The sequence below is a fragment of the Euprymna scolopes genome, chromosome 9 (assembly GCF_053919585.1).
Source record: "Euprymna scolopes isolate OS-2025 chromosome 9, ASM5391958v1, whole genome shotgun sequence".
Classification (NCBI taxonomy): domain Eukaryota; kingdom Metazoa; phylum Mollusca; class Cephalopoda; order Sepiida; family Sepiolidae; genus Euprymna; species Euprymna scolopes.
Window position 1 is genome coordinate 83,567,067 of NC_136490.1, and position 14,759 is coordinate 83,581,825.

Here is a 14,759-nt window from a genome sequence, read left to right on the forward strand (position 1 = left end):
AGATAAAAATCTAAATTTTCTTTCTGTAAATTTTTTGTTAGTGTGATTTGCTTATTTGTGATAGTTAAAAATCCTTTTAAAATAATTAGTCAATTGGTCTTTTTAATAAAAATAAATTATGGAAATTTATTTTGAAAAATAAAATGTGTTGATAAATATTCCACTTTATATTAATTCTTATGTTTGTGTTTTCTATCCAGCATTTGTTCCCATTGGTCACGTGTTTGCTGTGTGTCAGTCAGAAATCATTCTTTTTCAACAACTGGCCTTTATTTTTGACAATGTGCCTTTCACAATTGAAGAATAAAGATCCTAAAATGTCCCGCGTTGCCTTAGAATCTTTGTATAGACTTTTGTGGTAAGTAACCAAATCTTAACAAGTCACTGTAGCCATTACAGAATAAAATATCAGATTTCTTTTCACAGCAATTTTCTAATTAATTTCATTACTTGTATTGATCAAGCTATTGTTCTCTATTTGTCCAACGTATCAGTTGAATTGGCCTTGCTACTGTGCCAACGCTACTATGCTAATGAACAGAGCAAAAATTCCCCAAAACTGACAGACCTAATGGATTCTGGTAGCTATTGCAAATTAAAGAAGGATCAACCTGTCCAAAAATTTTAAAAAAAATATGCAGTCCATATGACATCAGAGCAATATTCAAGAGTGATTCAGCTCTTAAAAAACACCTAGTATGAGTCAAGCCCCTGACCAAAAGTCTCATAACAAAAAATTGTATATATGAGATTTCATGTAAATGCAGAAAACTATATAAAGGTTATACCAGTTGCCTCCTAAACGTAAGGCTAGAAGAACACCATAAAGCCATGACATAGAGACAGGTCTAAAAGAAAAAGTAGCACACTTCCATTTGTGGAACAATAGATAGATAGACAGGGATGCCAATATAATACTCAAGGAAGGAGCACATATGCTAAAAAAAAAAAAAAATTACTAAGCAGACCAAGCCTAGAGATTAGTACCATTTGAGAGCCTCTAATAGTAGAAAAACAAACATTGTACACCCTTAAAATTTCGGCAATGGAAGGGAGATAATCCCCTGTCGATCTTTATTAGAGTTGCCCCCTCATTCTTTGTCAACCAACTTTTTCACAAATACAAAATAACAACTATAAAATTAACTAATTCAAAGAATACGAAAATATCTATGGAGCCAGTAATTTTTCTCTGTTCTTTCTCAAACAACAACCAACATGTCTGAGGATGGTCGAAGGTCAATCTAAATGAAATGTTGCATTAATAACACTCAAGATTAGAAAATAAATCGATGCATATAATATAAACAATCATCTTAAAAATTCAGAATTTTAGTTTCATTACATTTGTAAAATATAGAAATGGACCGTTTTTTTATTCTTGTTGATGAACATACTAACTATTCCCATAACTAAATTTCTTTTAAGCCGATCAACATGTAACTCAGTTAATGGTGACTACTATAGTGCTATGACAGCACTAGATGCTGCTTATATAAAATTGATGAACTTCATATATAAAAGACGTCAGCTATTAATTCACAGACAATATCCTGCCCAAACTATTGATGCACTTATACTCCAATTGGAAGTTCTTGCTAAATCATGCAACTTTCAAACTGTCACTACCAAGGAAAATAAAAGGCAATATATATATGGGACATGTTTAATCTTCTATTTGCCAACGCCTACTTGAAAAATCCTCTCTCCCTCTCCAAGAAACATATGCTATTGCTAAATAGACTAGAATAATTGGTAAAACAATACGATGGCTGCTACTATAAATCCTCCGGGAGCTGTAGCAGCTACAGAAAAATATTCAACTCTTCAATGCTCATTTCTTTTATGAGAACCGACACCATTCGTGGCTACTATGATCTTCAAAAGTGTGAGTGAGTGCAGAGAGACAAGAAAAGGTATTTTCAGCCACATTTTCAGTCCCAGGCTGATAAACAATACTAAATTTAAACTGGAAAAGTTCAATTCACCAGCAGGATATTTGTCGTTCTTAATTTTTGATTTTTAGAGTTATTGAAAATAAAGCTAACACTTTTTTGATCTGTTATGACTTTAAAATGCCTGCCAAATAGGAAATGGCACAATTTCCAGAGAACTTTGATGGTAGCTTCTTTTTTGATCGCATATTGTTCGATTTCATTGAAGTTTAGGGTCCTTAAGAAAAATGTAACTGGTCAGCTATGCAGTACTTACTAATATCAGTTTCTACTTCAAATTCTTTGTCAGGAAGTGAAAAGCGTTCAAATATAGCGATGTCAAATCAAAAAGTTGACTTGCAAAAATGGATAGTTAAGTGAATAAGTTCACGTAGGCGCAGAAATGAATGTCTGGCTTAAGTCAAGAATCACATACTTAAGTCTGGCTTTAGGCCAGTTTCTGCTGGAAAACCAGCTCCCCCTAAAATAGGGAGCCCTGGCAGCATCCAAATAAATATCAATTGTCTGATATGAAGGGTTTATCCCACATTGATCAGAGCTGATTGCCTTCAAGACATGCTGGCCCAGAAGGCCAGGCAGTGTACCTTCACTTCAGTTAGTTTCGCTTTATTTATATGAGAAAGACCAACAAACACTCAAAACCAGGGATTTTTTTAAAACTCAATCAAAATAAAGATAGAGACAATGTCCGTTCACAAATCGGAGATATTATAATCTAGGGAGAGTAAGGAAAGTTCTCCAAAATAGTAACCTTGTTGAAAAATCTGGTGATAAAAGCCTTTTGTGAACATACAAAAACGCGCACAGCCATTTTGCCATTTATATATATAGACTAACATGGGTGCTCGGCATTGCCCGGGTGTTTGCCAGTGTAAAAGAAAAAAAGTTTTAGGAGACAGGTAAGCTTGAACCCGAACCCTCGAGGCGAAAGTGAAAAAAGAAAGTGTGAAAAAACCTGACATCTTACCACTCAGCAATGACGGTACAGGAACTGAAAAGTGTTTTAATTTAACCATTAAAAAGTTAGGTGACATGTACATGAATTTAATGAGGTCAAACATCACACAATCAGTAAACTTAACTTTGGCTGTAAGCCAGTTATTGGGGAAAACCAACTCCCCATAAAAAGGGGAGTGTCCAAATGAATAGCAGTTGTCTGATATAAGGGGTTTCCCACACCTTGATCAATGCTGATTGCTTTTCTGGATGTCCCCGCCATGAGTGCCAGGGAGAACTGTTTGCTACATATTCAGTTTCACTTATGTACTGAAAAACCAAACAAATACACAGAGATTTTAAAAAAATCGCAAAAATAGCATGTAAAATCGCCCAAATTAAAAATACACATGCCCTCGTTTCATGAATCGTAGATATTATGATCTAGGAAGCATATAAAAAGTTCTAACAAACTGATTATCTCACAGCCTACCATTAATTCCCCTGCACTTCTTACAAGTACCACAAAATATTGAATTGCACCCAACTCTTTTTCTACAAACTGAACACAAAAACTTTCCTTTTTTGGATCATCACTTTGGACTTGATAACATTCACTCTCAAACCTTTACTTTTCATAGCATTCCTCCAAATCTTTAACTTAACAAGTTGAACTTCCATTGTTTCACAGACATCTCTTCCAGACAACCCATACAAAATTCTCAGGATAGTCTTCTATGAGATAAAAAAAGCAACCTATTCAAGTCATTTTTTAAAACTTTTGAAATCACTACTATATGTTAGGTACAATATAATATTCAACAATTTAATATGTAACAATAAATATGAAATCTGCATAAATTAAAATATATTTAAACATATTTTATGACACTCCACCCCTGCTAGTTGTATATAAATTTATGGTATGATGCAAAAATTGTTAAAAAAAAACTAATATGAAAATTTTTTAAAAAATGTTAAGGATGAAGAATGAAAATTGTTCATCACAATTAAATACAGAATAATGTGCCTGTGTTACTTTGTATAATTTTATCTCATGTCTGTTTTTCATATCTACAAACATTTGCAGTAAAATGTTTTTCATATCTACAAACATGTGCAGTAAAATGTTTTTCATATCTACAAACATTTGCAGTAAAATGTTTTTCATATCTACAAACATTTGCAGCAAAATGTTTTTCATATCTACAAACATTTGCAGTAAAATGTTTTTCATATCTACAAACATTTGCAGTAAAATGTTTTTCATATCTACAAACATTTGCAGCAAAATGTTTTTCATATCTACAAACATTTGCAGTAAAATGTTTTTCATATCTACAAACATTTGCAGTAAAATGTTTTTCATATCTACAAACATTTGCAGTAAAATGTTTTTCATATCTACAAACATTTGCAGTAAAATGTTAACATGTCAAATTCTACAATATTTGCTTATTTTCCAAGATACATGTTTATACTTTCGATTTTACATACACTTATCTGCTTGTTCTTAATCAGCTTAACTTGATCTCACTGAACAATTAATCTCAACTTGATAAGCAGATATAAAAATTCGTCTCCTCCTCCTCCTCCTCCTCCTCCTCACTCTTTTGTAATGAATGCCACTTTTACCCATCGACCCTCACAACTCAACAATTTTGGCAATTTGGATTAAATATTATTTACAACTTTTGAAAGATTACTAAGTTTACTATTATTCTTATACATTTATTGTGTCATTTTAGTTTTGGTGAAGAATTATTTTCGGTTCTATAACAAACATTTTCTCATAATCAAATGATTTTATGCTTAACTCTCAACTAGAAAACTATCTGGTTGGCAAATATATAAAATATTTATTTAAATAACTATATCAGATTTTAGTAGGACAACTAAAAGTGTAACAAAAATATTCCAATATAATACAAAAAGAAAAATTTGATTTTCAAAGTTATCTATATATTATGATCGCATGTGTGTTATTTTCTATGTCACACTTACATCCGGGTTGTTTACTTGTTATGTACTTCCATTTCTTGTAATAAATCATTTTACCAAGAATTCTTCATAAGTTTTGGTTTTGGTTATAGCTGATGGCACTTAAGTCATTTATTTTTTTTATAAACAATTTTATTAAGAATTATAAGTTTTGGTTTCAGTTTCGATTATGGCTGAAAGAACTCAAGTTATATATATATATATATATATATATATATATATATATATATATATATATATATATATATATATATATATATATATATATATACATGTATTTTTTTCATAAGTTTTTATTTCAGTTTCGATTCAAGCTAATGCACCCAGGTCATATGAATATATTTTTTTTACTTTTGAAATTGCAAATTTATGATATAAAATTTATAAAAATCGATAGAATATTAACTCTATAATGATATATATGAAATCTGCAGGAATTAAAATATCATATTTAATCATACTTTACGGCCGGGCTTTGCTGGACGTTTGTGTTAGCTTAAATACTTTTGCAGTTTTAACATAAATATCAGAGCATCTACATTTACACTGAACCTCTACAGAATGCCAACATGAATACATTACATATGAGTAGGTTCCCTGTGAAATTCCCATAGATCCTGTTAGTATTTTATAAATTAAATTTCTTAAACATTTATTCTTTAAATTTTAGAACACAGAAAAATGTGTAAAAATAAGTATGTTTATATGATTTCTTTTAATATTAATAGATTAATAATGAATTAATTAAAAAATATTGATTTAATGTGTAAGTCATTCAAATTTGAGAAAAATCATACATACAGTTATCTTACATTATAAGTAATACATAATAGGTTGCTGTATAAAAGAGAGAACATTCAGTTGAGGAGTGATTAGTTTTGTATGTATCTTATTAATGAATTTCATGAGGTCTCTGGTGGGCTTGTAAACTGATGATGCCTTGCATATTGGTGTTATAGTCAAGGAATACTCTATGACATGTTAAAAAACTAAAGAAAAGGTAATGAATAATGCAGCAGGAATTCTGCATTGAAGTCTTGATTATTGACTTAGTAGGACATGAGCTGTATTACTGTGAAATGCTGTGGAAAAGGGCTTTTAGGAACTTGAATGTTAGATAGTAATATGATACCCTATGCATGGGGACTATGAAATCCACCCTACACAAAATGTTCCATTGATTTTGTAATACAATGGCAGGTAGAAAACAAGAACTCTGGGTTTAAGAGTAGGAAGTAGAGCATGATGCATGAAGTATGCATTACAAGCTGAATGAAGTTAGTTGTGATTATAATAGCTGTTAGCAATTTTACCATTCTTGTGATTTAGGTATGCTTCACAATGTGGTGAACAACTTAAGCAAACAGAAAAAGCAAAAGTAGGTAAGCCAATGATTTGTACAGAGAGAGAGAGAGAGAGAGAGAGAGAGAGAGAGAGAGAGAGAGAGAGAGAGAGAGAGAGAGAGAAGCTTGGAAAAAAAGCAAAAAACAATGAAAACAAAAAGAAACTTGTGTATTGTATATGTTGTTGTCATATGTAGCTTATTTTGCCCAATATTGTTTGTTTGCATTGTTACAAAAGAAATGTCTAAAAAGTAAATATGCAGTTAGATTTTTTTTTGTCTGTGTATTGTTTATTATGTGGAAAAAAAATGATAGACTGCCTGATAATGTGAGAGTTGTTAATAAATTCATTTTGGTAGAATGTAAAAATTCCTGATTTTTCTTCTTGGAGGAAATGGGAATTCTTAGAGAAGTGATTTGAAAATCCTTTTAGTAGAAGGTGAGTTAAAAGTCCTGATGTGAGGTGAACTAAAAGTTCCTCTGATTTTTGTCATGGGATAAAATGGCTGAATGCCTGTTAACCAAAACCTTAAGACAGTCAAGTACAATAACCATTAGACCAGCTTGCCACGACATTTAAAAAGTGTTTTCAAGCCTCATGAAATCGTTGACAAACAGATAAAAATCCAATGACCCCCAACATACCAATTTTTCAATTTTGACTCCTTAGCGTCCCTTTTTTTGGATGAAAACCAATTATAAAATTTTTCACATGTCTAAATACCCATTGTACCAAATTTCAAGTCAATCTGTTGAGTATAAAGTTGAGAAGTGTCCTCATCCGTTGAGTATATAGGTTGAGAAGTGTCCACACGCATGCACGCGCGCACACACACACACATTCTCACTTTTAAAGATATATAGATAGATATAATATTTTAATGTTATTTATAATCTATATATATAAAGCGAAAATGTGTGTGTGTATGTTTGCTTTTTGTGTATGTCCGAGAAAGACTTTTTTCCGAAAAGCGATCAGTCGGCTCACAACTTCTTAAAACTTTTTATATCACGGTTAAATCATAATAGCTACAAGTTAACAACGGGGGTCGCTTGTCTATTTAATTTGCTCGACTTTGGAAAGGTAAATATTCAACATTCGATCGCCGCATGTGGATTAGGCTTTTTTGTATAATAAAAGCAAAACTAATTCTGGTGGCATTCTTCTGGTCGCGATCGCCAGAAACGTCTGAAAGCAATTAGTTTTGATCAATGTGGAGTTTCTCCTTATATCAGACAATTTCTATTCAATTTGGACAATCCCCCACAACATCTTGGGGAAACAAAAAAAAAAAAAATGCTGCTCCTCAGTAAATAAAATACTGCCCCGCAGTCGAAGTTGACCTCATTAAGTCATTAAGTATGGCCACCTGCCAAATGTTAATACTTAAATAAATTCAAACATGTTGACTTTGCACATTTTTTTTCACACTTTAATTTCCAACTTCGACTCAAGGGTTTAGGTTCGATCCTTCATACTTACCTACCAAAACTTATTTTTTTAATTAACCCCCCCCCCGACACAAACACCCGGGTGTTTTGATTTACCCAAAACCACACACACCTCCAAACACCCGGACAAAGCTGGGTACCTCCCGCTAGTATATAATAATATTGAAAATAATTGTTTTGGCTGATTGCAAACAGATGTTTTCAAAAATCATTTGAATAAAAAAAAAACAGATCTTGATTAATTTGAAGATTTTTCTTTTATCAGGTCCAAAGTATGAACCTCACATTAAGTATTTGTTATATTAAAAAATATTTGCTGCCGTAATGGAGATTATAAGAAGAAAATAACAAAGTGAAAGGAAACTAGAACTAAAACAAAAAAATGAGAAAAATTGAAATCGAAAGTAGAAAATCCAATCACTTAAGAGAGAGGGATGGTATTGTTATCTCTGCATAGACTTATTTATAGGTTTTTTTCCCAAACTCAGGTTATGTTATCAAAGTTTAAGTATTTACTTATTGAAAATATAGTGATAAATTAAAGCATCATTTAAAAATTTGAAATGATTTCAACTATTTTATCGAATATAACGTGTGATTTACACAACATGCTCCCGCTCATGTGCGTCAACACAATAATTAAAAATTTCTATAAACATTTTTTATTTAAATGTTGGCCAGTATTTTTGTTTGTGTTGATCATTGCATCAAAATGTTAATTTATGCTTGATCACTTTTTCATTTAAAAGTTTTGGAGCGATTTTACATTTCCTTTTGTGTTGGCAAAAGGGATTTGTTTATTTACTGAATATTTTATGAAAATTACAAAAAGTTCATCTAAGATACATCTTAGATGAAATCACTGCAATGTTCCATTTTAATTCTAACATCATTTGTCTGATGAATGTCAGTTTACAGAAAATTACTCAAATAAATCCCCAATTTAATTACCCATTTTTAAATCCCCAAATGAATTAACTATTTTTTTTATTTATCCAAATAAATCTTCAATTTAATTACCTATTTAAAAAAAATTACTTAAATAAATTCCAATTGATTAACCTATTTTTTAATTTACTCAAATAAATACTAAATTTTATTATTTTTTTGATTTAGTCAAATATATCTCAATTTAGTTACCTATTTAAAAAAACGTATTCAAACAAATAAATGCACAATTTAATTACTTATTTTTAAAACATTTATTCGAATAAATCCCTGATTTATTTAGTTATTTTAAAAATCTTTTCTCAAATAATTCCTCAATTTAATTACCTATATTTATTTACTCAGATAAATTCTTAAATAATTACCTTTTTATAAAAAAATTACATAAATGAATTCCCAATTTAATTACATTTTTTAATTTAGTTCAATAATTGTAAAATAAATTACCTATATTATTGTTTTACTTAAATAAATCTCCAATTTAATTACCTATTTTTAATTACATAAATAAATGCATAATTTAATTACTTATTTTTAATTTACTCACATAAATCTACAAATGAATTACATATGTTTTTAAATAAACTCTAAATTTAATTACCTATTTTTTAAATTTAAAATTTACTCAAATAAATCCGTAATTTAATTAACGTTTTTATTTACTCAAATAAATACTAAAAATTAATTCCTAGTTAATTCATAATTTTTAAAATAATTTACACCAATACCGAATTTAATTACTGACTTAGAAAAATTACTCAAATAAATCCTCAGCTTGAAAAAATGTGTGCAAAATATTTAATTACCTAGTTTTTATTTACTTTGTAATTTTTTTTTTTTTTTTTTTATTACATTTTCACCCCAAACAAGGCACATTGCCACTTTGGTGTAGAGGGCTACTATCAGGGGCAGCAACTGCTGGAGCGCTATGTAGGGATTTGGGCAGCAAGATGTCGGTTCACGTTACACTTGAACTTCTGCATGTCAGTACAGTTAGGGAAGCAGGGACCTGGAATGGAATTCCAGAGTCTAGCGGCTCTGGGGAAGAAACTACTGGAGTAGAAAGATCTTTTACATCTAGGGATCTTTACTGTGTGGGGGTGGGATTTAACTGCCTGTCGGGTTTGTCGAGGGTGTCTACGTCGTGGGGGCACAAGTGTCTGCAGTTCGTCAGAGCATTCAACATTAAAATACTTGTAGAACAGGCAGAGGGATGCAACGTTTCGTTGATGGTTAGATACCAGTTCAGGGCCTATCAGATTTGCAACTCTCTTTTGAACCTTGTCTAGGAGCGAGAGACTAGTAGCAGATGCACCAGCCCAGATGTGACAACAATACTCCATACATGGGCGAATGGTGGCCTTATAGAGGTACAGGAAACTTTCAGGTGTCAGTAGTTTTCTAGCACGGTAGAGAGAGCCTACCTTTTTCGCAGCGGCCCTGGCAATGTTAATTCCAACTCATGTTTCCTGTGAACATTAGGCCAAGCAGTTTGAAAGATGTACTCTAAGGCAGGGAGACACTGGCCATTGCTATTGGTGGCAGAGAAGGTTTCTTGTAATTATTGAAGGAAACCAGTTTAGTCTTGGTAGCATTGAATATGACCATCCATTTATGTCCCCATTCCACTACAGATTGGAGGTCATCCTCTAGTGTTTTTTGCCATTTCTTTAGTTATGTGTTCATTTGTTTTTCTGTCATGCCTGTTATAAAGTGTGGTGTCATCAGCATATATACCCATCTCAGAGGCAGTTTTGTCGGGGAGGTCATTAATAAATATTAGGAACAATAGAGGTCCAAGGATAGACCCCTGAGGCACTCCCGCATTTATATCACACTGTTTAGATGTACAACCGACGAGGACAACCTGGATTTTTTTCTTATCTAAGAAGGATTTAATTATGTTAAGTATTCTACCAGTGATGCCGTATGATTTCATTTTCCTGAAGAGACCCTCATGCCATACCCTGTCAAAAGCCTTTGATATATCTAGAGCTACTGCTCTGCCCTCCCCCGCTTTAATTGCCTTTTTTTTTTTTTTTTTAAATACTCAAACAAATCTTCAATTTCATTATCTATGTTTTATATTTACTTAAATAGATCCCAATTAAATTACCTATTTTTTTTTATTTAGTGAAATGAAAAGCTCTAATTTAATTATCTTTGCAAAGTTACTCATATAAATTCCAAATTTAATTACCTGTTTTTAAAAAAATCATTCAAATAAATTCACAATTTAATTGCATATTTTTTAAAATGTACTTATTTAATCCTCAATTCAATTACTTTTTTAAAAAATTTACTCAAATAAATTCCTAATTACACTTTTTTATTTACACAAATAAGTCCCTAAAGTAATTCCCTATTTTTTCAAGTGATTCAAACAAATCTCTAATTTAATCATCTATTTTTTAAAATGATCATCATCAAAAGACAGTGCAGCAGAAGCCTACATAAGGTATGTTGTCCAAAACATGATACTCAAATACGCTGGATTTGGTACAGTTCTTACACAAAATAAGAAAGTACTATGCTCTTCCAGTCCTGCCCTTACGGATGTAAAAAGCAATGATATTCTCAGACTGAAAAAGAGATGTTAGCTGTTGTGTATGTAACTGAACATTTCCATCTCTATTTATATGGAGTAAAGTTCACCATTACCACTGACCACAGACCACATCTTGGTATTGTGAAGAAATTCAAACCAACAATGACTAGGATTGAGTGCTGGCGTTAGCGTCTTATGCCTTATCAATACAATTTGATATATCAATCTGGGAAAGATGATCTGAACTCAGCAGAATATCTCAGTTTCCACCAACACCATAAGGTATGCTGTTCAAAACACCATACTCAAATCCATCACCCCTGAAGAAGTTAAGCAAGCTGCAGAGGAAGATCCCCTGTCATAGAAAGTAAAGGCTGCAGATGGAGCGCTTTATGCATACTTTAAATAGTTATATACTTGCTATTTCATTTTGAAAAGCTACTCAGAGACAAACCAGAAATAACAGACCAACCAATTCAGCCGATTGTTGTACAGGAACTCGATATTGAGAAGGGTGATTTTACAATGGAGGAACTTCTAAATGTACTAAAGAAGACCAAGAATCGTAAAGCTGCAAGTTTAGATAACATACCTCCTGAAGTATGGAAGACAGGTGGCTTTAATGACATCCTTCTTAATTCATGCAATTCTGTATATAATCCAAAAATTATTAATATATGGAGGGAAGGATGCATACTTCCCTTCCCCAAGAAGGGTGACCTAAGCATACCAAGCAACTACAGAGGAATAACACTCACTCCAATTGTAGCAAAAATCTACAATGCTATGCTTCTCAACCGTATTCAACCAAAGATTGAAGAAGTGCTCAGGAAGAACCAAAATGGATTTAGAAAGAATCGCTCTACTACCAGTCAAATACTTACTGTTAGGAGACTGATTGAAGGAGTCAAAGCAAAATACATTGAGGCAGTCATGATCTTTGTAGATTTCTCCAAAGCATTCAACTCTGTACATAGAGGAAAAATGGCCAGCATATTAAAAGCATATGGCATTCCAAATGAAGTCATTAATGCTATCACCTTATGATCAGCTGAGACAGTGAAATCTGTGCTTTAACAGCTTATTCCTTCTTGCTGATCACAATCAGTCTCCTTGTTTGGATGGGTTTATCCATTTATACTTGTATGTTACTGAAAATTTTATAATTTTCATTTTTCCCAATATTATCCTTAGATCCTGTCTGTATTATTTGTCTGTATACTGTTCACTCAACGTGCAGACATTTGCATAGTTTCTAGTAGTTGTGTCATTTTTCTACCTAGTTTGCTACATCCATGTATGTGATTTACTATTTTGTTTCTTTATATTTAAGAATAATAATAATAACATATTATTTATTGTCTACATTTATTGTTTTCCAGAGTTTGTCTGTCTCGGCTTTTATATAGTTAATTTTGATTACATTGTTTTGTGTGGCTGTCAGTAGTAATTTTATTTTTCTGTTGAAATACCCTTCTTGTAGCCATATCCATGTATTTTTGTAAGTCATTTCTTTGGTCACTCTTATGAACCATCTATGTAGCTGTTTCTCTTCTCAGTTTTATTTTCTCTCTTTTTTGTTTTCAGTTTAACTGCTTTTTATATTGTTCATTTTAGTGGTGATTTTTCTGGTAATCAGTTTTTCTGTATTTTAGCATGAATTTTTCAGTTTATTTTTATGACACAATCTCTGTACTAACCCTAACTTCTTCTCTCTTCTTTTGGTATATTTTCACTTACTGATACATGTATCAACCACTGTATACCCATGCCATCATTGTGAACCAGGTTCTTGCTTATCGATACAATCATTCAAACTCCAATGTTAATTTATAAAAAGATTTATTTAAAAAGCAAAGAACATTTACATAAATTATCAGAAAGGGAGATTACTTTCGTACACATGAGAAAAAGCTAATCTCACTACCTCTAGTTACACTGTGCATGCCCACATTCCACTGAGAACAGCATCCCAAACACATCTTTCCTTCTTGAATTCTCACCAACCAAAAGACTAAAAAATGTTCAGCAATGGTTTTGCAACTTCCATTCTGGAATCATTCTTGACCTTTAAAAGCATCACTAAAACTTTTCCTTTCAAACATGGCCTCATTATTTAACACTTTCCTTTTTTTCATCAAGTTGGTCAGTGTCAAATTTTAGATGCAGTGCATTGTCATTAGTTTCCTGAGTTTTTCATCTGTTCAGCTAATGACCGTGTGGTTAAATTAGTCACGTCTCAATTGTTAGATTTGACACACTGCTGCCAAAATTCCATAGTCCAAAAACTCAACTCTGCTATTACTCTCTCAACTTCAAAAGCACTTCTGTTGATCAAACTCACTTCTTCAAAATCCAATCCCAAAATAAATGCTCTCTCTGAAAAAATCAGGCCTCTTTTATCTGCAACCAGGAGCATCTCATTTGCATACCAAGTGGTAACATTGCAGGCATATAAAAAGATAAGGCAGCCATTTTTATTTCTTTTTTTTCATTCATTTTTGGTCCGCCCAGATTTGTATAAGTTGCACAAGGCAGGTTTCTAACAACATTTTAAACATTTCAGACCACACGCCCCCCCGCCCCACGATCTTTAAGGATCATTTTACATTACATAATCCCGTGCCCATACTTGCTTGGTACAGGCTCTCTGTCGTCTGTGCTTTTCCACTGGTTCAGCTCCACTGCCCCCTGACCCACCGTTTATACTATTGTCTTCATGGACCACATGCCTTAAATCTAAAATGTGCCATGGCATTCCATCTACACTCAAATTCTTAGGGGATTGCACCTCAGTAATAACTCCTCTTCCCCATTGTGTCGTACATCGGCACATTCAGGGGTTTCACCCAAACCACTTCCTCTATTTGGATTCTGAAGGGTCCTTGCTCATCATTTTCTGGGGACGTATCCCTTGGATGCCTCCAGTCATAACTAAAAATAGATCTCTGTGGCACGGTGTCCTCTTTCTGTCCAACCTTGGGAGCCATGTTGTACAAGAATGTGGCCTCTTTAGGTGATATCCTTCCTTCCTCAGCTATCACTTTCACCATCTGATGATGTCGCTCTACTATTCCATTTCCTCCAGGCCTAGAAGCTGCCCTGAATTGCTTTTTATCTTCCAATTTTTTAGCATCATCTGGAGAACTTCTAAGCGAAAACAGTGCCATTGTCCATTATCACCACATCAACTGGACCTTGTTCAAGCATCATCTTTTCCGATTCCTCTGCAACCAAATATGCTGATTTCACATATAACTCCCTCCATATTGCCAATCTTCCAGGACCACAATCAACCGTTGACAAGTATGCTCCTCCACGATAGTACATTATGTCTATTGCTAATCTTGTCCAATTGTTCATAATCCCAATCTCCCAAGGATTATGTACATTCAGGGCAGGATCAGTCGATTGACATTGAAGGCAATTCCTAACTATTTTTTGGACTTCTTCCTGTTTTATATATGGATCAACTTTCTGCGCCAAATATAACGTTCTCTCCATGCAACTCTTCTAGTTCACCAATTCCTAAACAGCATATCGGGACCGCTTCTTTCTCAACTATCCACTGTTTTT

General features: G+C 32.7%; 1 protein-coding gene across 2 annotated transcripts in view; it reads left to right on the top strand.

Moving 5' to 3' along the window:
* Window positions 1-14,759, top strand: part of LOC145284737 (protein furry-like) — an 881,988-nt gene that overhangs the window by 234,291 nt on the left and 632,938 nt on the right. For both annotated transcript variants that reach the window (XM_080133679.1, XM_080133680.1), the window contains exon 12: window positions 201-358. In XM_080133679.1, the coding sequence (XP_079989805.1) occupies window positions 201-358 (158 nt within the window). The remainder of the gene's footprint in view (window positions 1-200; window positions 359-14,759) is intronic.